This window comes from Oncorhynchus mykiss, chromosome 16, assembly GCF_013265735.2.
Source record: "Oncorhynchus mykiss isolate Arlee chromosome 16, USDA_OmykA_1.1, whole genome shotgun sequence".
NCBI classification, from domain to species: Eukaryota; Metazoa; Chordata; class Actinopteri; order Salmoniformes; family Salmonidae; genus Oncorhynchus; species Oncorhynchus mykiss.
The window spans coordinates 26,978,655-27,003,542 of record NC_048580.1 but is presented as its reverse complement, the minus strand read 5'-3'; the positions used below and the strand labels follow the sequence as shown (position 1 = coordinate 27,003,542).

The 24,888-nt window shown below is 41.3% G+C and overlaps 3 protein-coding genes across 4 annotated transcripts in view; 2 read left to right on the top strand and 1 right to left on the bottom strand.

Moving 5' to 3' along the window:
- The first annotated feature begins 1,190 nt into the window (after positions 1 to 1,190).
- Positions 1,191 to 4,931, top strand: LOC110491752 (mitochondrial amidoxime-reducing component 1). Its single transcript, XM_021565439.2, has 2 exons — positions 1,191 to 1,746; positions 3,804 to 4,931. The coding sequence occupies exons 1-2, from the start codon at positions 1,493 to 1,495 to the stop codon at positions 4,540 to 4,542; spliced, it is 993 nt and encodes a 330-aa protein (XP_021421114.2). The 5' UTR covers positions 1,191 to 1,492; the 3' UTR covers positions 4,543 to 4,931.
- Positions 4,932 to 5,187: 256 nt separating this feature from the next.
- LOC110492861 (translational activator of cytochrome c oxidase 1) lies at positions 5,188 to 8,914 on the bottom strand. Of its 2 annotated transcripts, none has more exons than XM_036946630.1 (6): positions 8,808 to 8,914; positions 8,134 to 8,432; positions 7,899 to 8,008; positions 6,553 to 6,686; positions 6,221 to 6,383; positions 5,188 to 5,874 (listed from the first exon to the last, which is right to left on the bottom strand). In XM_036946630.1, exons 2-6 carry the CDS (start codon positions 8,426 to 8,428, stop codon positions 5,665 to 5,667), a joined length of 912 nt encoding a protein of 303 aa, XP_036802525.1. In that variant the 5' UTR covers positions 8,429 to 8,432; positions 8,808 to 8,914; the 3' UTR covers positions 5,188 to 5,664. The 2 variants fall into 2 exon arrangements, with proteins under 2 accessions (XP_036802525.1, XP_036802524.1); XM_036946629.1 differs by having other exon boundaries at positions 8,663 to 8,886.
- A 610-nt stretch (positions 8,915 to 9,524) lies between these two features.
- The window catches only part of pth3r (parathyroid hormone 3 receptor), a 57,618-nt gene continuing 42,254 nt past the window's right edge, over positions 9,525 to 24,888 (top strand). The window contains exon 1 of the mRNA XM_036946628.1: positions 9,525 to 10,304. Within this exon, the coding sequence (XP_036802523.1) occupies positions 10,242 to 10,304 (63 nt within the window). The 5' untranslated portion in view covers positions 9,525 to 10,241. The remainder of the gene's footprint in view (positions 10,305 to 24,888) is intronic.

The window sequence follows — 24,888 nt, the reverse complement described above, 5'->3', positions numbered from 1 at the left end:
CTGCCACAACTTTGGAAGTATGCTTGGGGTCATTGTCCATTTGGAAGACCCATTTGTGACCAAGCTTTAACTTCCTGACTGATGTCTTCAGATGTTGCATCAATATATCCACATCATTTTCCTGCCTCATGATGCCATCCATTTTGTGAAGTGCACCTGTCCCTCCTGCGGCAAAGCACCCCCACAACATGATGCTGCACCCCGTGCTTCACGGTTGGGATGCTGTTCTTTTGCTTGCAAGCCTCCCCATTTTTCCTCCAAACATAATGATGTTCATTATGGCCAAACAGTTCTATTTTTGTTTCATCAGACCAGAGGACATTTCTCCAAAAATAACAATCTTTGTCTCCATGTGCAGTTGCAAACCGTAGTCTGGCTTTTTTTATGGCTGTTTTGGAGCAGTGGCTTCTTCCTTGCTTAGCAGCCTTTCAGGTTATGTCGATATAGGACTCATTTTTACTGTGGATATAGGTATTTTTGTACCGGTTTCCTCCAGCATCTTCACAAGGTCCTTTGCTGTTGTTCTGGGATTGATTTGCACTTTTCGCACCAAAGTACGTTCTTCTCTAGGAGACAGAACACTTCTCCTTCCTGAGCGGTATGACGGCTGAGTGGTCCCATGGTGTTTATACTTGCGTACTATTGTTTGAACAGATGAACGTGGTACCTTCAGGCGTTTGGATATTGCTCCTAAGGACGAACCAGACTTGTGGAGGTCTACAATTTTTTTTCTGGGGTCTTGGCTGATTTCTTTAAGATTTTCCCATGATGTCAAGCAAAGAGGCACTGAGTTTGAAGGTAGGCCTTGAAATACATCCACATGTACACTTCCAATTGACTCAAATGATGTCAATTAGCCTATCAGAAGCTTCTAAAGCCATGACATAATTTTCTGAAATTTTCCAAGCTGTTTAAAGGCACAGTCAACTTAGTGTATGGCTCACTGGAATTGTGATACAGTGAATGATAAGTAAAATAATCTGTCTGTAAACAATTGTTGTGTAATGCACAAAGTAGATGTCCTAACAGACTTGCCAAAACTATATTTTGTTAACAAGAAATTAGTGGAGTGGTTGAAAAACGCGTTTTTAATGACTCCAACCTAAGTTTTTTTGAACTTCCCGTCTTCAACTAGCTCCAGCCAGTTATCAAGCCGGACATTTCAGAGTTTCCTAGTTCCAACTAGCGCATGAACACAGCATTCATGCTGAGTTCAAAACAACTAGGTTCTCGAGTTGGAATTCCTTGTTGGATGACTTTTCACGTCGATTTTTCCCAGTTGGAGCTCGTTTTTTTTCCGAGTTCGCAGTTGTTTTGAAAGCACGGAACTCAAAAGTCTGAGATTTCCGATTTCCCAGTTCCCGAGTTGTTTTGAACGCGGCAATATGCCCTAACTTGTCGTTCTCCGACATCATCACAGACCAGCCCCCTTTACTGAGGTGTTATTTTTGTCAAGTTCAATGTATATCTGTTGCGCCTTCTAAGAGTAAAGATGAACTTAGTAGATGTGTTGAGAAATGCGTTTACATTTATATATAAGAAAGCCCAGCTCTGGGCTGTAGGTGGTGGTATTACTGTTGTCGCACTTGGTCTTGGATATAAGTTTTTACTAAGGCCTAATAAACTTAACCGTGTGGGAGTTGTGTCACAGCTACTCATTCACCCACTGAAGTCGGGTAGAGCTGTGTCCGTGGCCCTTGCAGAATGTCAACCGATCGGGTTGAAGTACGGTGAACTTCGAGATAGGTTAGTAACTTTTTCCTAAATATTATTGCAATATGTTTTTTTTTACAAGTCGCTAATGCACTCCTTGTACTGGTCCCAAACGTTACATAAGCCATGTCAACAGCAACTGTATTTTATGTTGTCATCATCCTTTCTCACATTTATTGCTCGAAGTAATTGCATGTTGCCTAACCCTAACAATAACAAATAGTATATTTATCAAGTATTCAAGTGAATCACTTAAGTAAAAGATCAGAACATGCCATGGAAATGTTGTGGTGGTGATTCTGATGAGGTACCACTCAACAATGTACAGATCCAGTCAAATATATTGGCACCTTGCACTTTTTAAATGGAGGTCAGTGAGGCAGAATGTTCTGTTCTGTAAAATAGGCTAATAAAATCGTTCCAATCCTGATTTTAAAAGGCAAATGCAGTCTAGACGCTGATTTTAGGGCCATGCGGACCTCTGGGAGCAGAGGGGAGGGAGGAAACGCTCTTTGTTTGGCTGGCTGGCTTTATGGAGAGCCAATGATGAATATAAATGAATATAAACCCTCGATGGCAGATGTGAGCCACGGTCGGCCATATTGGCATTCCTCAGAAAAGCAGTACTCCATAGGAATGAATGGGCGGATTCGATTATGCTGTGCCGCAGAGCACCAGGTGGCACAGTGGTGTAAAGGCACTGCATCTCAGTGCAAGAAGTATCACTACAGTCCCTGGTTCAAATCCAGGCTGTATCATATCCGTACGTGATTGGGAGTCCCATTGGGCAGCGCACAATTGTCCCAGTGTCGTCCGGGCTAGGCCTTCATTGTAAATAAGATTTATTTCTTAACTGACTTGCCTAGTTAAATATAGGTTAAATTACATTCATAAAAGGCCTGTTACGTCATCGGACAAAAGAGGGGAGGGAGGAGCGCCCTTCTCAAATCAAACAGTAATCTGTGCCATTTTGTCAACAAGGCTGCACAGTGCATCATCCAGAATCATATCTCTTTTCCATAAAATAAATGTTAGAATTTTCTTACTCGTTTTCATTGAGAAGGCTGATAAAGCTTAAAAGCAATCACTTTTCCATGTGAAAACACATACATCTACTCATTACTCTACGTGCTCCTACTTCACATTGTTTTTAGCTGACTTTACCATGGGTTTTGAACGGGGCACCTGGCTCACGCCCGGGAGGCAGCCCGGTTCCAAAACGAATGGAATCAACTTTCACCCATTGCAAAACCTGCCTACATGGGCGCGGTGTGAGAGTAATTGAACCCACAACATGTAGTTCCATAGTATTTCATTTAAATGTTTCAAGGAGAAATTGTATGTATTTAAGTATTTGTTGTTGTTGTAGTGGGGACAGTAACATTAATACTTGAAAAAAATATATACTTTAAATAAATAGATTTTTTAAAATTATTTTTATGTTTAGCTCCCATAATATAATTTAAGAGTATGCATTAAAGTGTGTCTGTAATATAATACAAGAGGCAAAAACAAATGTAGACATTAATAAATGCATTTCTTTAGCTTCCAAAATACTTTTTTACAGTGGTGGGGGAGTTAAGTAACTGCTGTTGTCTTGACATGAACCTAGAGTTTTAATACCATACTGAGCTCGTGCATAGCAGCTAGTTCTTGTATAACATGTGTTTTGTAGAATGTTAAATCAAATAAAATGTTATTGGTCACATGCGCCAAATACAACAGGTGTAGACATTACAGTGAAATACTTACGAGCCCATTACCAACAATGCAGAATTAAAAAGACAAATATTTGCTAAATAAAAAAGGTATATAGTCTTATTGTGTTACTATTTCAAGGAGTACTAGTACTGAGTCAATGTGCAGGGGTACGAGGTAATACAGTATTTACATGTGGGTAGGGGGAAAAGTTGACTAGGCAATCAGGAAATATAATAAACAGAGTAGCTGTGTATTTGATGTGTGAGCGTATGTAGTGTGCTGGACTGTCCGTGTATGTGTGTGAATCTGAGTGTGCATAGAAAAGAAAGTCCCCTATTGACTGAGGTGACTGAAGCGAGGTGATAATGGCTGCCCTTGTTTTAATGCAGGCACTGGCTGGTGATCACTGAGGATGGCCACATGGTGACGGGAAGGCAAGAGCCTCGCCTGGTGCTGGTGTCGTTGACCAGTAAGGGGGGACAGATGTGTCTGAATGGACCCGACATGGAGCAGCTGAGGTTCCCTGTTCTGCAGCCTGACAATCCCATCATCAACTGCAGGGTGTTTAGCAGTGACATCCAAGGCAGGGACTGTGGCGACGAAGTGTCTAACTGGCTCACCAGCTACCTGGCTGCTGGAAAAACCTTTCGCTTGGTGCACTTTGAGCCCCACATGAAGCCCAGGAGGCCAGCAGAGACAGAGTCTCTCTATCTTCAGAGGGAAAAGATTGCGTACCCCGATTGTGGCCCGATAATGTTGCTGTCTGAAGCCTCTGTGAAGGATCTAAACAGCAGGCTGGAGAATGACGTCACAGTTGCACGCTTTCGACCAAATATCATTGTGAGCAGTTGCGAAGCCTTTGATGAGGATTCTTGGGAAGACATCCAGATTGGTGATGTGCGGATGCACCGCGTGATGGCGTGCGGAAGGTGCATCTTCACCACGGTCGACCCTGAAACAGGGGTCATCAGTAGGAAACAGCCACTGGAAACGCTAAAAAACTACAGACTGTGTGATGAAGCCGAGAAGCACATCTATAAGACATCGCCACTGTTTGGACAGATGTACACCGTCAGCAAGACTGGGATCCTGCAGGTTGGAGATGTGGTGTACAAGATAAGCCACTGAGATGGATGGAGGACTTATCCACAGTTCCAGTCTGTTTGTGCAATCTTGACAATTCCTTGTCATGTCTGGCTTGACAAGGACATCAATGGAGTGGGGAAAAAGCACACACATATCTGGGAGCAGCCTTTGTAAAGGTTGCAGCCTTTGTAAAAATAAGCATTTTTTGCCAGATCAGATATGTTGATTATATTAAATGTTAATAATAGAAATATGAAAAATAAATTCCACACACTTTATGATTGAGAACATTATAGATGGGTTTTATGTTCTATATTGTATGAGCACAAAGACTTGCAACATTTATCATGAGTCTGATGAAGGCCATTGACTGCCAAGCTGTCACAATTTGTAATATTTAGAAAAATAAAGTACCACATTTTTAATTGCGAGTGAGAGTTGCGCCTTTTCCTTCCTGATGTAATGTTTATCATGGAAAACAATAAAACCAAACGGACATTTGATCTTTAACACCTATCAAATGCATTTTGTTCAGAAATAGTTTTCCCCGTCATATTTGTTCCAAGAAAGGCTGAAATTATTAAGTGTTGATGATTTACCATATCAACAGTGCTGAAACAAACAGTATCAGATAATGCGTGTTTGATAACTTCACATTCATGCAGTGACATTGTAGCCAAGTCCTTCCAGAGTTCTGAGCAGTTAACACAGAAATTAAATAGTTTTATTTGGACATGATAGTTGTTTTTACATTCATAGCCAAGATATCCTTTAAGCAGGTACACAGTGTTACGTGGTTTCCTGACACAAACTCCTTTTTTCCTCACAGATTCAGTCTGGCTAGTCACAATCGGGACGATTCAGAGTTGAAATAAGCACCTGCAACTCGGACTTGGGTGAGAATTTGAGTTAAGCACACAGATCTCAAGTCTGAATCCTGTCCAACTTCTCTTGCTCCCGAGCTTCCAGATAAATGCATTTTTCTTAGCACTGACAGACGCAATGTCTTCTTAAAATAACTGCAACCATGACTTTTGTACAGTCCATAGATGAGCAGATCTGGTGTTAAGATTTGTCTGCTCAATTCAAATTTCCAAACGTGCAATATGTCCTAACATGAAATGTCCATAATATGTAATATGACAATAGTACATAATATGACTGTCAGTCATGGGCCTGGATGTTGTCCCAGACCCGCACCACGTCTAGGCAGTCGCTCAAGGCTTCTATCAGAGATAAGGCTGCCTCCAGCTGGGCTTGTGGAAGCTGCGTGGGTGTGTGGGACACAAACTCCAGGCCAGCGGACACAGTGCGCACACCTAGTTCTTCCAGCGAGGTCCGCACCTTCTTCAGCTCTGTCATGTCACACACAAACTTACAGAGAGAGAGAAAGTAATGTATTGATGCTGGATAGGACACTAGTTCAAGGGTGTACAACTCAGACCCTCGAGGTCAGGTTTTAATTTGTCCCTGGCACAATGTTTCCTTGTTCAACTTATGTTATACATTGACGTGAAAACCCCTGGGTTGTGTTCATTAGGGTGTTCTAAAATGGTTTGCAATGGAATAATCATCCAGGTAGCCCCTATTTCAATCAATTTCCCCCCATGTTTGGTGCCTAATGAACACAGCCCTGGATTTTCCATAGTCCAGCAGGTCTGCAGCCCTCGAGGGCCAAATCAGTGCTCTCCTGCATGTATTGACCCTAACCACGTCTCACCTGTAGGAGGGACTTATCATCCTCATCCTCTGTTTCTTGGACGTCCTCGGCTCCCGCCTCGATGGCCAGTTCCAAAGCTCGCTCGGACGACACACCCTGCCCCTGTGCCACCACCACCCCCTTCCTGCTGAAGTTATGACGCACCCCGTCACACAGCGCTGCCCTGTGGACAAACACAGAAAAATAAACTATGGATCAGTAAACAGACTCTGGCTCTCTGACATAGTTTTCATTATGTTTTGAGTAATTGCATTATCTAAACTGAACATAAGAAACACTTAAAACATTTACCAACACCCCCCCCCCCCCCCCCCCCAAGTCCCTGGTCTGACCCGTGTTTGCTGAGCAGATGTTTGAGGTCCTGGTGACTTCGGGTGTTGTTGTCAGTTAGCATATCGATGAGCAGCATGCAGCCACCAGGCCCCCTGGCTTCATACATGTGCTGGGTTCCTGCCTTGGACTTTTCCTGAGAAGAGGACAAAAGCAGAGGTGTGGACTCGAGTCACACGACTTGGACTTGAGTATGACTCGAATCACAAATGTTTCATGAGCTGAAATAAAAGATCACAGAAATGTTCCATATGCACAAAAGATTATTTGTCTCAAATTTGTTTACATCCCTGTTAGTGAGCATTTCTCCTTTGCAAAGATAATTCATCCACCTGACAGGTGTGGCATATCAAGAAGTGATCGTTACACAGGTGGACATTGTGCTGGGGACAATAAAAGGCTACTCTAAAATGTGCAGTTTTGTCACACAACACAATGCCACAGAAGTCTCAAGTTGAGGGAGCATGCAATTGGCATGCTGACTGCAGGAATGTTCACAAGAGCTGTTGCAAGAAAATTGAATGTTTATTTCTCTACCATATCTCAACGTCAATTTAGAGAATTTGGCAGTACGTCCAACAGGCCTCAACCGCAGACCACGTGTAACCATGCCAGCCCAGGACCTCCACATCCAGCTTCATCACCTGTGGGATTGTCTGAGACCAGCCACCCGGACAGCTAATGAAACTGTGGATTTGCACAACTGAAGAATTTCTGCACAAACTAAGAAATCTTTAGACACACCAGGGTCTTGACCTGACTGCAGTTCAGCGTCTTAACCATCTTCAGTGGGCAAATGCTCACCTTCGATGGCCACTGGCACGTTGGAGAAGTGTGCTCTTCATGGATGAATCCCGGTTTCAACGACGTCAGCGTGTATGTTGTCGTGTGGTTGAGCGGCTTGCTGATGTGAATAGAGTCCCCCATGGTGGAGGTGGGGTAGTTCCCGCCAATATCCAGCAACTTTGCACAGCCATTGAAGAGGAGTGGGACAACATTCCACTGGCCACAATCAACAGCCTGATCAACTCGATGCGAAGGAGATGTCGCGCTGCTTGAGGCAAGTGGTGGTCACACCAGATACTGACTGGTTTTCTGTCCATGCCCCTACTTTTTTTAAAGTATCTGTGACCAAAAAATACACATCTTTATTCCCATTCATGTGAAATCCATAGATTAGGCCCTAATTTATTTATTTAAATTGACTGATTTCCTTACATTAACGCAGTAAAATCTTTGAAATTGTTGCATTTATATTTTTGTTCAGTGTAATTGTATCATAATGCATTATATCCGAGTGTTATAAGTGTTACAAAAACATTTCAGTTTAATCATTCCGTCAACTTACCGCTCCCTTGATGGCAGCTTCTATGGACACTTTGGGCATGTTCTTGCCTCGGCATTGCTCCACTACATTTGCCAAGGCTAGATTGAATTCTGGATTACTAGATCCTCCTTCTGTAGAAAACAGAATTAACAAGCAAATCTGGTTGATGGTTGATGCAGCACCAGTCAAAGCATTCCCCATAATGCTCACATATAGTGCATTGAATTGGAGTAAACAAGTTGTCAGTCAAGCTTACCTTTGACTGCAATTCTTATCATCATCCCAAACTTCATGAACATCCGACTCCGGGCTGCATCTTTGGGTCCTTTTATATTTTTCACCTTAGACCACTTATTATGACCAGCACACAAGTTAGAGCACAGATGCAGTGTTCTCACAGGATGGGTTGTCCAAAGAGGGTAGCGACATGTCACCGTCAGGTCTGTGCGGACTGGACGAATCCTTGCGCCCATGTAATTGTTGGCGGTCAAGCGAGCAAGTCGACGTAAACACAGAGGCAAGAAACCCCTCAACACCACTGCCCATCCCATTGCCCTGAGTCAGAAAACGAAAACGTAAGGGCATTGCATTGACAAACAGTAGTATATGTTTGGTATACATGCGAGAACCAGAATAAACACGTGGACACGTATGTTCAAATGAAAAAAATAGCTTATGACAGTTGCCTCGCTTTTATGTAACACAAAAAAACTACATTTGTTAAGCTTAGCTAGCTAGCTAACGTTACTACTTGCTGCTAAGAAGACCACATAAAAAGTACTTACATTTGATAAGCTTAGCTAGCTGACGTTACTACTTGCTGCTAAGAAGACCACATAACAGTATGTCTGCTATCTTACTAGCTATAATGCCTGTTCCTAATGGAAAACGTATGAATTATTGAATGTATCACATTTTCCGTAAACGTACACTTTATAAAGAGTAAGTGTTGGTGTCCTTTGAGGTCAAATTGACGCTTCCGGGTTGTCTAGTGACGAAAGAAGCGGACCTTTCAAAATAAAAGTCCGCCATTTAAAGCTTTACTGTTGCCACAAGAGGGCGACAGACAATATTTCCAACAGTAAATGTTATCGTCAGCATGTGTATAGACATTATTTAAAGTGTGTCTTTTGGTTGTAAAAAAACAAGCCTACATTTCTTACAGCCTCTCAAAATGTCTTTGTGATAACATTGGAGGTAAAGTAATGCACATTGTTTTGATATAATCATGTTAACGCCAGTTTCTAAGATTTAATTTCCATTAAATACATAGATTTTGAGTGATATAAAAAACAAGGACCATCTTCATTGTTAATGTTTTTGTTGTAGAGAACTTTAAAAGCTAATTATTTGTATGACTTCAAATCTTTTTTTAGAGTAATACATTGTTCTCATTGAATGACATTGTTGTTTTAAGCATGTGAAAATGTAATGGGATGCATTTGCTCCATGGTGTATGTTTTTGGTGTGTGGCCCTCGTCTTTGATGGACTATGGCTGTTCTGATGATATACATTCTAAGAGATAACTATGGCCTATTGAACAGAGCATATTTAGAGAAGGAGAAAAATATGTACTGAGGGAATAGAGAACAAACCTGAGATACTGAGTCACCCGGAGAGGCAGCTAGGGAGAGTAGTCTACACAGCAGAAAATGAGGTGTGGAGGGAGAGAGAAACACAGAGAGAGATACATGATGGGGATTGTTGGCTGCACCAGGCAGCAAAGAGTTAACTGAGGTGGAACGCCAAGAGGACAGCCCATTCCCACAGTCAACAATGGAAGGAGCTGCAGTAGATGGGCAGCTCTCCTAGTCTTCCCTCCTCCCTTTACTAACTAATATCATGCTCACACAAAGGAACATGGCAAAGGTACTCATCCCTGAGATACATGAGGAATTCCATACCTAGTCACTGGGACCTGACCTTACCAATGGTCATTGTTCACAAGAGAAGCACTACATGCAGATGATTGCAAAAAGAGAAGAGAGTTCGCATTGGAAGACTACCAGTGGTTAAAGAGAATCCTTTACTTAACTTCCACAACTGATTCTATCTTCACTCTCAGCTGTGCGGGAGAAGCTGGACGTTTTGATTGAATAACTTCCCATTCAACAATGCCATGGTTCATGTGGTACCATTCATGAGAAGTATAGAAGGATCACCTCCTGCCTAAGCGTTTAGAGAGACGTGTGCAGGCACCAAGGTAATAGGAGCGGCAATGGGACACAGCCTCGAGGACCACCACTCTACATGTTTCGGGGGACGTTTCCCTTCGCTGCACCCTAGAGAGGATAAGGAGTTGTGAGCAGGGGGTGTCTTGGTGATTAAAAGTTTTGGTTCAGGTTGAAGGTCAAAAGGAAGTCATGGTGTCCGTGGGGAGAATCAGAATTGTTTTCTGCTGCGTATTGATGAATGTCAGTGCAGTGGTAAGTATCCTATCTATCTAACTGCTAAATAATTTGTATTGATTAATTTAATTGATTGATCGATTCAGTCATTCATGTATTAGCAATTTTTAAGAAAGCATTCAATGTATTTCGGTAACACTTTATAATATGAGTAAGACGTTATAAATGCTTTATATATTACCACATACCACCTCATATTATCAAATGCTTATTAATGTTTCAGAGTAATGAAATACATATTTATTAATAGTAAGCTTATTAGGCCTAATTTGTTTTTCTCCTGTAAGACACTGATCATGTGGGATATTAACTGATTATCTACAACGCACATGAGATGGAGATAGACTTATGTTGGATATGCTTTTACAAATATTCAGATAGCTGCCACTGTATAATTGAGAAGTGCCTCATTGTTGAAACAATGTAGTCAGTGATCATACTGTATTATGCCACAGGCTGCACGTTGCTGCTGTTCCACTTTTGACAAACCTCTTATGAAAGGACTTTTCAAGTTTTCACCCCAACCTCTTCCATTCACAACTATGACAGAAAATATCATGCATATTTCACACCATGTTTGAATGCCATAAAATGGTAAGTAGCTACGTTGCATTTGATGACCTGTGTGGCTCAGTTGGTAGAGCAGGGTGCTTGCAACACCAGGGTTGTGGGTTTGATTCCCACGGCAGACCAGTACGAAAAATGTACGCTCCGGATAAGAGCGTCTGCTAATTGACCAAATTTAAATGACATAAAAAATGATGAGTGCATTAAATTTGATGTGTAATACCGTTGCTGAGGCATTTAATCTCCTGAGTATGTCATATGTTCTGGGAAGCCAGTCATCAATAAGACAAAAAATCAATAACTCACATAATTGATGTGGATTGCTATTAAAATAAATAGTCAATTGAGTAGTTATCCATGCAAACATGAATAAATAGTCAATTGACTTACTAGTTAGTTATCCATGCAAACAAAGAGAGTGCTGCGGCTCTTTTTTTGTGCTAAGCCTAAACACAAATTTGCAGTGAAGTGTGTATTTTCACACAGATGACTGTAAGGAAAGGTGTGCGTATGGCAAATAACTTTTCATATTCAGACCAAAAATCCCTGAAGTGCAGCGTTTACTTTTGAGTTTCTACTCTTTACATTGCTAATATTTCTTTATCCAACAGGATTTACATGGCTAACTGTGTAAATGGGGGCTTGGAACAGAACTATAAGGATCTTGAATAACAATGAAATGGCTGGATTTCCAGTATCTTACAGTTAGCTAAATTTGCTACAGTATGTTAGCATTTGGCCACAAGGCTAGTCCATTGCCAATCATTGCTTTAAAGTCACAATCATGATACATAAACAAGTACAAAATCATGATGCCTGTGCTTATACACAGTGTTGACCTTATATAGTGTCGGTTCTTATACAGTGCCGTCAGAAATGATTCACACCCCTAGAATTTTCCCAAATCATGTTGGGTTACAAAGTGAGATTAAAATGGATTTAATTGTCATTTTTGTCAACAATCAACACACAGCAATCTGTAATGTGAAATGGAAGAAAACAAATCTAATATTTTTTAAGCATTTATGGAAAATAAAACACTAATATATCGTGATTAGAAAAGTTTTCAACCCCCTGAGTCAATACATGTTAGAATCACCTTTGGCAGTGATTACAGCTGTGAGTCATTTGGGGTAAGTCTCTAAGAGCTTTGCACACTTGGATTGTACAATATTTGGCCCTTATTCTTTTAACAATTCTTTAAGCTCTGTCAAGTTGGTTGTTGATCAATGCTAGACAGCTATGTTCACGTCTTTCCATAGATTTTCAAGCTCATTTAAGTCAAAACTTGAATTAGGCCACTCAGGAACATTCAATATGGTCTTGGTAAGAAACCCCAGTGTATATTTGGCCTTGTGTTTGAGGTTATTGTCTTGCAGAAAGGTGCATTTATCTCCAAGTGTCTGTTGGACAGTAAACTGAACCAGGTTTTCCTCTAGGATTTTGCCTGTCCTTAGCTCTAATACATATTTTTTGTACCTCCTTTTTCTCCCCAATTTCGTGATATCCAATTGTGATCCAATTATGATCTTGTCTCATCGCTGCAACTCCCCAACGGGCTTGGGAGAAGCAAAGGTTGAGTAATGCGTCCTTCACTCTGTAATTTAGGTTAGTATTGTGGAGTACAATGTTGTTGATCCATCCTCAGTTGTTTCCTATCAGAGCCATTAAACTCTTTATCTGTTTTAAAATCACCATTGGCCTCATGGTGAAATCCCTGAGTGGTTTCCTTCCTCTCCGGCAACTGAGTTAGGAAGTATGCCTGTATTTTTTGTAGTGACTAGGTGTACTGATACACCATCAAAAACATAATTGATAACTTCACCATGCTCAAAGGGATATTCAATATTTGCTTGTTTTTATCTATCAATAGGTGCCCTTCTTTGCGAGGCATTGGAAAACCTCCCTGGTCTTTGTGGTTGAATTTTTGCTTGAAATTCACTACTCGACTGAAGGACCTTACAATTATCAGTATGTGTGAGCTACGGAGCTGGAGTAGTCATTCAAAAATAAACCACTAATATTGCACACAGAGTGAATCCATGCAACTTATTATGTGACTTGTTTATGCAAGATTTTTACTCCTGAACGTATTTAGGCTTATAATAAAAGAAGTTGAATACTTTTTGACTCAAGACATTTGAGCTTGTCATTTTTGATTAATTTGTAAATATTTATAAAAACAAAATTCCACTGTCATATTATAGGGTATTGTGTGTAGATCAGTAACACAACATTTCAATTTAATCCATTTTATATCCAGGCTGTAGCAACAAAATGTGGAAAAAGTCAAGGGGTGTGAATTCTGTCTGAAGGCACTGCATAATGCTTATATCATGGTGCCTGTGTTTTTACACAGTGCTTATGTCATAGTGTTTGTGCTTATACTCCCCTGTCGATATTCACGTAATAAGAAGGATTTCCCCTAAACCACCTACATCTTGGCGGAAAAAAATCTGCCTTCCCTATTGACCCCCGTTATAAAATAACCAATTTCTTCTCCTGCAAGGAGAGCCCTGTGGCTTCAGGCTATTCATTGAGGGAGAGTGGGGAAGTACACATAGCTATGTGTGTGGAAAACATATAATCACAAGTAAGACATTCACTACTTGAAGCTGTATAGAACGTTTGCTTGTGTTGTTGGCCTTGGCTAGATTACTAATGTTGTGGTCGGTAGCTACCTAGCACTCATTCACGTGGCTAGCGTCGTCATTAAAATGGTTAATCAGGGACAGGGTAGCCCTACAATATTAAGATTTTGTAAGTAGCGGGGGCGCTGGGGAGCTAGCAATGTTGAAAAGTCATCTTTAGACATTGTACTTTTCTTAAATTCATTTGACTAAAACAAGCAGACAACAAGAAAGTTGTGTTTGAAAAAGGTCAAGTTTTTTTGCGATGAGCTGATGGAGTAACCAAGGTAACCGCAGGTTGTTTTCCCCATGGGAGAACAACTGTCTGCTCTCATTGAAGCCACGGAAGTACAAGGCCGAACGCATTACGGCAGGCATTGTTATTTTATTTTAGGGGGTAGATCAGCTTTGATATTGCAGATGGTTTGTAGCTTCCATCAATGTAATTGTTTGCATCATTTTCAATCCCGATTTATTGTTTTGTAAATATGCACTACCATTCAAAAGTTTGGGGTCACTTAGAAATGTCCTTGTTTTTGTACATTAAAATAACATCAAATTGATCCCGAAATACAGTGTAGACATTGTTAGTGTTGTAAATGACTGTTATAGCTGGAAACGGCAGATTTTTTTAATGGAATATCAACATAGGTGTACAGAGGCCCATTAACAGCAACCATCACTCCTGCGTTCCAATGGCACGTTGTGTTAGCTTTATCAATTTCTACCTTCCTCTTAGTTTATCATTTTAAAAGGGTAATTGATCATTAGAAACCCCTTTTGCAATTATGTTAGCCTAGCTGAAATCTGTTGTCCTGATTAAAGAAGCAATAAAACTGGCCTTCTTTAGACTAGTTGAGTATCTGGAGCATCAGCATTTGTGAAACATTTTGTTTACCTTCATTAGGCAACTTTGTTCCAATATTTCTGTAATTCACATAGTTATTGGTTATGGATCCATAACTAAATAAACATTGGCATTTTGAAAGAGTATTTTTATAATTATTTTATTAAGGAAAGCATAAAGATGCCACTATTAGTTACACTGTTTTAGTTTGAACGTGCAGACTGGCACTAAGAACAGAGGGAACGTTTCCCTACTCAGCGCCATTATTAGTGCAATGCCCCTTAAATATTTTGGAGATGATTTTGTTTTCAAATAATGTCAAATGAGCAAGAAAAAGGCCATTCCTGAACTTTGGGTGAGACATTGTTACTAATTTGTTAATAAAGCCAGTTTGTTTTGTAGAATTATTTATTTCTGTTTTTAGAGGGACAAAAACCAAAAACCTACAATCATCTCATGGGTCTCCCAGTTGAGGCCAGCATAGATATTGAACCAGCATCTGTAGCAACACAGCTTGCACTGCTATGCAGTGACTTAGACCATTGCGCCACTCAGGCACTGTACAATGTGACCGGTCAGGAGTGGCCTACAGTACTACAGTAAGACCAAAATAATCCTAGCAAAATAAAAAATAATAAAAACCTTACTAAAACTGTTGTTACACTGAGTAATACTGAAGTTGTGCACAATTATCAGTTTCTATTTAGGTTTGTGTCGCCCATTCAGAGACACAATAGGACCCAAAAGCATAATCAGTGCTCTAGCTCCCCCTTGCGCTGGTCTGGAGCAATGAAGTGGTGACGCAGGGTACCGTACTAAACCACAAATGACCTCTAAGTCCCATGGCGCAAGCTCGCAACTTTAAAGGATGAACCACTGCACAGATAAGGACTTAGTGTATAGGTCGCACAGGTGGGTGTCAAGGGTATAGGGTTGGGGACTGGTTCCATCATGATAGCACAATAAATAAACAAACTATATTTATAATTGACTTAAAAATGTATATCCCATACCTGCACAAAATTGAAATCTCTCTCTCTCACAATCCCTGCTCACAAATACACATGGGCTCTGGGATTTGCAACCGTGTTCCTTTTTCACTCACTTAACTCCACACTTTTCCAAACACAAAAGCACACACCCCACCTTCCATCACAATGAATCCGCACACACCCATGTACTGTGCCTTCTATGTCCTCTGTTTGCTGTGTTTCATCTCTACCGTGTTGATTGAGTACTTTTGTGGTCCAGATGTATTATTTGACAAATTATCCTTTCTTCAAATGCTGTCTGTTATCTATTTATAAATACTATACATGGAAATTCTAATACTAATTATTTTACAAACACTCCCTATTTAGAATGGTAAAGTGTAGTTGGAGTTTATTTCTTTAGCAATTGTTGTATTTTATTGCTTTTCTATTTTTTTATTACAATCCCTACCATGGCTAGTATTGGGTGTTCCATGATTTGACTCCTCTATAGGAACTTTGTAATATTCAGAATAGCTATAGAGTAGTCTTGTGTCTCGAAACATTTGGTTATCTATATACAGTGAGGGGGAAAAGTATTTGATCCCCTGCTGATTTTGTACAATTGCCCACTGACAAAGAAATGATCAGTCTATCATTTTAATGGTAGGTTTATTTGAACAGTGAGAATCAGAATAACAACAAAAAAATCCAGAAAAACGCATGTCAAAAATGTTATAAATGGATTTGCATTTAAATGAGGGAAATAAGTATTTGATCACTCTGCAAAACATGACTTAGTACTTGGTGGCAAAACCCTTGTTGGCAATCACAGAGGTCAGACATTTCTTGTTGTTGGCCACCAGGTTTGCACACATCTCAGGAGGGATTTTGTCCCACTTCTCTTTGCAGATCTTCTCCAAGTCATTAAAGTTTTGAGGCTGACGTTTGGCAACTCGAACATTGCGCTCCCTCCACAGATTTTCTATGGGATTAAGGTCTGGAGACTGGCTAGGCCACTCCCGGACCTTAATGTGCTTCTTCTTGAGCCACTTCTTTGTTGCCTTGGCCGTGTGTTTTGGGTCATTGTCATGCTGGAATACCCACCCATGACCCATTTTCAATGCCTTGGCTGAGGGAAGGAGGTTCTCACTCAATATTTGACGGTACATGGCCCCGTCCATCGTCCCTTTGATGCGGTGAAGTTGTCCTGTCCACTTAGCAGAAAAACACCCCCAAAACACAATGTTTCCACCCCCATGTTTGACGGTGGGGATGGTGTTCTTGGGTTCATAGGCAGCATTCCTCCTCCTCCAAACATGGCGAGTTGAGTTGATGCCAAAGAGCTCCATTTTGGTCTCATCTGACCACAACACTTTCACCCAGTTGTCCTCTGAATCATTCAGATGTTCATTGGCAAACTTCAGACGGGCATGTATATGTGCTTTCTTGAGCAGGGGGACCTTGCAGGCGCTGCAGGATTTCAGTCCTTCACGGCGTAGTGTGTTACCAAATGTTTTCTTGGTGACTATGGTCCCAGCTGCCTTGAGATCATTGACAAGATCCTCCCATGTAGTTCTGGGCTGATTCCTCACCGTAAGGTGATCATTGCAACTCCACGAGGTGAGATCTTGCATGGAACCCCAGGCTGAGGGAGATGGATAGTTATTTTGTGTTTCTTCCATTTGCGAATAATCGCACCAACTGTTGTCACCTTCTCACCAAGCTGCTTGGCGATGGTCTTGTAGCCCATTCCAGCCTTGTGTAGGTCTACAATCTTGTCCCTGACATCCTTGGAGAGCTCTTTGGTCTTGGCCATGGTGGAGAGTTTGGAATCTGATTGATTGATTGCTTCTGTGGACAGGTGTCTTTTATACAGGTTACAAACTGAGATTAGGAGCACTCCCTTTAAGAGTGTGCTCCTAATCTCAGCTCGTTACCTGTATAAAAGACACCTGGGAGACAGAAATCTTTCTGATTGAGAGGGGTCAAATACTTATTTCCCTCATTAAAATGCAAATCAATTTATAACATTTTTGACATGCGTTTTTCTGTATTCTTTTGTTGTTATTCTGTCTCTCACTGTTCAAATAAACCTACCAGTAAAATTATAGACTGATAATTTCTTTGTCAGTGGGCAAATGTACAAAATCAGCAGGGGATCAAATACTTTTTCCCCTCACTGTACAGTTTTTAGACTACGAGAGCTACAAATTTTATCTTTAAAAGAAAGCAAATTTGGCAATGATTGGGCGCTCATATCTCTGTCCTCTCTGTCCGAAACGGTGTACACATTCGAGTTGGATTTTGTCGACAGCTTCGTGTGGGATCTGAAGCACTGTAAGAAAGAATTCCTTCACCACACTTTCAGGAACTTGTCCTTCTTTTTCTTGGATACCGGTAAGTACCCGATTTTCTCTCATAGATCTAGTCTGTATGTCAAGTAAGGCTTCTCTCAGAAAGATGTTCTCCTTTTTAAGTTCTTTCACATCCATTTCAATCTTATTGACTGTTCCTTTTAGCTCTTTTTCCTCCATTGTCGCAGCTTTTTCTTCACTCATCTTGAGGCTTGCTTTCAACTCCTTTATATCTTTACTGACAAATTCAAGTATGCCCAGTTTGTCATTTATCGATTTTTAACAGATCTGTTTACCACCCTTACCATTCCCGCTGGTGAAAAGCATAAATCGTCTGTGTCCGTCAAGGAGTCACGTTTTCATTTGTAGATTGGTTCTCCTTGTTTACTCTCCGTCATGTTTGGGTGTTGCTGTTTTCGTAATATTTGTCGATACATTTCTCTAGCCTAATGATTTGCTTTGTGTTGTTATCCAGATTGAAGGTTATTACCCACGAGTATGTGAAGTGCTAATATTTACTCTATCTTACAGACATTGAATGTTATGTTTGTATCTTGATACGATCTGCACCGCTGTGTTCAGTCCGCCATCTTGGTTAGGTCCTGCTATTGTTAATCCCCGCAGGCATTGTTAAAAGAAAACAGGATCCCACATCATAGTGAATGGAAAAATGTCAATCTTCATTTAAAAAAATAAAAAGACACACATGGTACCAATAATTGCATGTACTGTATGTCCTTGAACCGATTATGTTAAAATCAAACACAGAAGAAGTAATGCTAATGGTACCTGCAGTACCCCAGTCAGTCCTCAACTTGAGAGGGAGCAGCACTGAGCTAGTCTGCAAAGTCACTTCCTGGAGTAGCTCAAACTGCGAATGTCATGTCTCCACGAGACGCCATCTTAACCGACTGCATTTGGCTTCAATGCGCTATATCTTCACATAGGAATGAAAAGTGTCACGGGATTGATGGCTTTGTCCATGCATATACAGTCATTGGTTTTCTCCCAAAGTGGACGTTCTATCTAATACCGACTGGGAGTATAAACAGTGCTTATGCTTTTACACAGTGCTTATGCCACAGTGTCTGTGCTTATCGTAGTGCCTATGTCATTGTGAATAGTCAATATCCCTGTTATGAGTGATCCATCAATTCAACACAACATTTCCTAGAACCCTTGCGACTGTTCTTAACGAGTCATTGATCTTAATTTTTTGTTTTTTTAGACATAGCCATCGATATCCCCAAAGCTCTTGAAGTCTGGCTTACCTCAGAATCAAACCACATAGCAGCTCTGAAATGACCTCTCATCCCTGACCTCTAACCCCTTCTGTAATTGATGTCTGTACCACTAATTTATGCTCCATCCTCTCCATCCTCCCATCCTCTTCATCACCTGAAGTCGATCAGTGTCAACCTGAGGCAGACGTATGCTGCTCAGCCAACCTGAAAATCACTTGGGTTGGGAAAAAAACTAATTAAGGGACAATGCCAAGGAGAGGTCCTGCACTAATTGTTTTTGAAAATGAATGATCTATATAGAGATCAATGCACTGTATATGTACATACACTATATATACAAAAGTATGTGGACATCCCTTGAAATTAGTGGATTCGGCTATTTCAGCCACACCCATTGCTGACAGGTGTATAAAATCGAGCCACAGCCATGCAATCTCCATAGACAAACATTGGCAGTAGAATGGCCTTACTGAAGAGTTCAGTGACTTTCAACGTGACACCGTCATAGGATGCCACCTTCCCAACAAGTCAATTCATCAAATTTCTGCCCTGCTAGAGCTTCCCCGGTCAACTGTAAGGGGCTGTTATTTTGAAGTCGAAATGCCTACGTGCAACAATGGCTCAGCCGCGAAGTGGTAGGCCACACAAGCTCACACAACGGGACCGCCGAGTACTGAAAAGCGTAGCACGTAAAACATGTCTGTCCTCGATTGCAACACTCACTGCCGAGTTCCAAACTGCCTCTGGAAGCAACATCAGCACAATAAATGTTTGTCGGGAGCTTCATTAAATGGGTTCCATGGCCAAGCAGGCGCACACAAGCCTAAGATCACATTGAGCAATGGCAAACGTAGGTTGGAGTGGTGTAAAGCTCGCCTCCATTGGACTCTGGAGCAGTGGAAACGCGTTCTCTGGAGTGATAAATCACGCTTCCTCATCTGGCAGTCCGATGGATGAATCTGGGTTTGGCAGATGTCAGGAGAACGCTACCTGCCCCAATGCATAGTGCCAACTGTAAATTTGGTGGAGGAGAAATAATGGTCTGGGGCTGTTTTCATGGTTCGGGCTCCTTAGTTCCAGTGACGGGAAATCTTAATGCTACAGCATACAATGACATTCTAGATGATTCGGTGGTTCTGACTTTGTGGGAACAGTTTGGGGAAGGCCCTTTTCTGTTTCAGCATGATAATGCCCCCATTCACATAGCGAGGTCCATACAGAAATTGTTTGTTGAGATCAGTGTGGAAGAACCTGACTGGCCTGCACAGAGCCCTGACCTCAAACCCATCGAACACCTTTGGGATGAATTGGAACGCCGACTGCGAGCAAGGCCTAATTGCCCAACATTAGTGCTCATGGCTAAATGGAAGCAAATCCCTTCAGCAATGTTCCAACATCTAGTGGAAAGCTTTCCCAGAAGAGTGGAGGCTGTTATAGCAGCAAAGAGGGGACCAACTCCATTTTAATGCCCATGATTATGGAATGAGATGTTCAACGAGCAGGTGTCCACATACTTTTGGGCATGTAGTGTACATTATGCCTGCAGAGCCAAAGGATTTAATAGGTTCTATGCATTTGATTTATTTTTATAATTCACTGAGTATACAAGACATTAAGGACACTTGCTCTTTCCAAGACAGACTGACCAGGTGAATCCAGATGAAAGCTAAGATCCCTTATTGATGTCACTTGTTATATCCACTTCAATCCGTGTTGATGAAGGATAGGAAACAGGTTAAAGACATTTTTTTAAGCCTTGAGACAATTGGGGAATGGGGGTTCAGTACACACACACGCTCACAAGGGTGGTGTGCACCATACACACGCACATGCACGCCCATACACATAGCAGAGGATTAGTCAGCATTGCAATGTCAACACTTCCAGTATGTGTCTACAGTTAACGGTAAAACAGTAAAACTCTCACAGTAAAGTAGGTGTCTGTGTTGACTTTGGCTTGACCGGGATGTAAAAGTAACATTGAGGCCTCTCAAACATCAAGTCATGCGTTGAGATGATATCACTGTTGGTGATATTGATTATTATGTGCTCTATGCTGTATCTAAGCTACAATTCACTCCCAGGCAGTTGGTTAATGTCAATTATGAAAATAATTTGCCTGGTCACACTTGGAGATGATATCGTGTAAACATATTTTGCGTGATATTGATAATGTGCTCTATATCTAAAATACTGTTCCCTCACAGGCAGTTTGTTTATGCGAATTACGCGTAGAATGTGATTGTCACATTTTTGCATTTATGAGTTGTTCCAGTTGGTCTTGGTTTGTTCGAAGACACAGAAACGACTTTCTTTCACTTTTGTGGGAGGCAGCCATTATAGTGCTGTGAAATGTATGTACATGTCTTGTAGAAAGAAACTACACTATATACACAAAATTCCCTACTCCCAAGTTGACGTAGTTGATGAAAATATGCGCAGGGGTGTATCTACAGTACCTCGTCTTCCCCTCTCCCCCTCTTCTAATGCCTGTTTACCATAATAGCTTGTGATGACCTCTCTCTCTCTCTAGTCGGAGTGCATGCTGGAGTGAGTCGGGAAGCAGGAGCGATTGTGGGAGCGACTGAATCTTTTTCACTCTAATGGGTTTTGGTGTTTTCAGTGTGTGTGTGTGTGTGTGCGTGTGTGTATACATATTGATTAAATTAGTTGTTTTAAGGTTATCTTGTCTCACTGTAAGCACGTATAGGGGATTGTGATCGTTGAGGATGTTTTTCTCGAGGGTGCAACCAGCGGGTGGTTCTGGTAGCAATGGTCACTCGCGTGCGGGGTGTTAGTTGGAAGAATGCACCTTAGCAGTTGGCGCTATCATTGGGTATGATATCATAAAATCAGCCTCAAGTATGAATAGCACTGTAGTGATATTCTTAGATTCCACTGAAAAGGTGAATACGATAGTTGAGAGCGGTGTTGTATTGCGGGATACACAGACGTCGGTATATCCTCTAATTAATCCGTTGAAGAAAGTTAGAAGGTCTAACATGCCACCATTTGTTAGAGATGAAGTGTTAGGGCGAGAGTTATCTCGTCATAGTCAACTTGTGTCTACAATAGAAGGTTATTTTTGGATGCAAATCTTCTTTGCTGAAACATGTGCATATGATTTTAAAGAAGGATACTGACAAACTGAATTTAGCATTCCGTTTTAAGATTGACGGATTTGATTACGTGTTCAACACTTCTACTGAATCAATTCAATGCTTTGGCTGCGGAAGAGAGGTGCATTTGGTACATTATTATTATTGTCCCAAGAACGAGCGCGCAGAGCCCTGTGTTATCTCTAGCGCTGGTGCAGCTAATGCACCACCGCGAAGGGATGAACATGCTAAGGGTTCAGGGGAAGGGAGAAGGTGGGCAGATATGGTTGGAAAAGTAGGAAAGGAAAGCAGTGTGGCTACAGGGGCAATTGTGGTGGAGCAGAACAAAGAGGGAGGGGAAACAGCCAGTGAGACAGCGACTGGGGTCGCTGAGTCGGTGCTGGAAAATGAATTTGGAGCTCAAGAGGAGATTGAAACAATGGAACATGAAGCAGCTGTTTTAAAAGTACCGAGGAGTAAGAGGATGAATTTAAGTGGTGATGAAAGTTCTAATTCTAAGAGGAAGGTAGAAATGGATAAGTCAGTTGAGGATAATCAGGTTATAGTGATGGTGGAGTTTTCCTCTGGGGAGGATAGAGAGAGTCATCTGACGCATCACAACAAAGCAGCGAGAGAAATGGGGTGGAAGGGAGGTATGGGATTGAGAAGGTACGTCAATTTCTGAAATTTACAAAAGGGAGGAACTATATGCAGGATTATAATGTTTATTGAATTTTTAAAAATGAAAAAAAATGGGGGGAGGTTTGACAAGGCCTGAAATCACTAGACTCAAGGAAGTTGTCACAAGAGTGACAAGTGATTTAAATTCTAAGGGAAATGAAAGAGTTCAGTTGCAGCCTTGAATCTGTAAAAATGTGTGTTTTCTGTCTCTTCCTCTGTATTTTTTCCCAGTCTTGAGCAGTTTTAAGATTTCTTCTTTAAACGTAAATGGGGCAAGAGATGTTAAAAAAAGAGCCGTGGTGAATGAGTTAATGAAGGAAAAGGAAGTGACATAAGTTTTATACAAGACACACAAAGTAATATTGAAAATGTAATTATGTGGCAACAGGAGTGTGTGTGTGTGTGTGTGTGTGTGTGTGTGTGTGTGTGTGTGTGTGTGTGCGTGTGTATGTTTTTGTCATGTGAAGTTGAAGATGTAGTTGAAGGGAGGTTATTACAAGTTAGAGCGAGGTATGAAAACATCACTATGTGTTTAATAAATGTATATGCCCCAGAAACCACAAAGAACCTCATATAGCCTCAAGGACTTTTTAAAAATGTCTTATTTTAACACATGAACTGTGTGATATTTGGCGGAGCCAACATGGAGGCACAAGACAGTACACATGGGCCCATGTGAGAGAGAACACCATCTCTCTGGCTAGGTTACATAGATTGCTGCTCAAAACAATAAAGCCACAGGTCTGTAAATCAAGTGTGATAACCCCAGTGGGATTTTCTGATCATTGTTTCATAACAGTTTCATTAACGCTGTAAAACCCAAAAGCACAAACTGGCATATTAATACAACTTTATTGAGTGATGCTCACCTCCGGAAATGTTTTAGTTTTTTTCTGGGAGAGGTAGCGGTCTCAAAAAGACCAGTTTTGTATGAAAAAACACAAAAAAAGCCACATTGGCAGACCTGCTGGGTATCAGAGCCCAGGGGGCATTGGTGAGAAGTACGTTTCAGGGAATCTCTGAAATGGATGTCTCATCCAACATTTTCTTCGGTTTAGAGAAAAAAAATGAACAAAAAATAATTATTCATTGCCTCAAATCAGCTGTTGGACAAGAGCTCACTAGCCCTAGTGAAATTAGAAAGAGGGCAGTAGAGTTCTATGCTGAGCTCTATGGGTTTGAGTACACAGAGGATAAAACAGTGACACAGCAGTTCCTTGATGGGCTCCCACAGGTGGTTGCAGAAGTTCAGGTTGAGCTAGAGCAACCATTGTCTTTGCAGGAGCTATACACTGCATTAAAATGCATGGAAAATGGAAGGGCATCAGGCTTTGATGGGTTTCCCGTTGACTTTCTGGGGAGAGGATTGGCTAGCAGTAGTTAACAATACTTTGACCGGAGGGCTACTACCGATAAGCTGATGGAGGGCTGTCCTCACCTTACTGCCAAAAAAGGGTGACCCTAGGGAGGTAAAGAACTGCAGGCCGGTAACTTTATTGTGCAAGGCTTTGTCCAATAGGCTGAGGGAGTTCATGGGGCAAATCATACATACGGACCATTCCTACCGTGTTCTCGGCAGGCAGATAGGGGAAAACATTTCTTTGATTCAGTTTTTTTGGACATCTCTAGGGCTATTAGGCTGGATACTGGTCTAATTTCGATTGACCTGGAAAATACATTTGACCGAGTTGAACACTTTTGAGGTGTTTGGTTTCAGCTCTGGTTTTATTGCCATGATCAGAGTGATATATGTTGACATTGAAAGTGTACTGAAAGTTAATGGTGGCTTGAGTGCTCCTTTTAAAGTTTGTAGAGGTATTAGACAGGGGTGTTCTTTGTCAGGAATGTTATATGCCATCGCTATAGAGCCACTGCTACCATTAGAAGTCACATTGAAGGGGTGTACCTTTCAGAGGATATTCCTCCTATTCGTCTCAAGGGGAATATCCTCTGCAAAGGTAAATTGGGAAAAAAGTTGTGCTTTACAGATTGGAAATGGTCTGGAGAGATCATTGCTTTGCCAGGGGTGCTGGAATGGTGTAAGGGAGGGTTTAAGTATCTTGGAGTGTACCTAGTGGATGTGGGGACAATGAAACAAATTTGAACGGGGTGCTTGAAATGGTGGGAGGGAGGATGAGGATATGTTATTGGTTGTTATCTTGTATGTCATACTATTATTGTTAACAATGTGGTTGGTCTGCACTGTG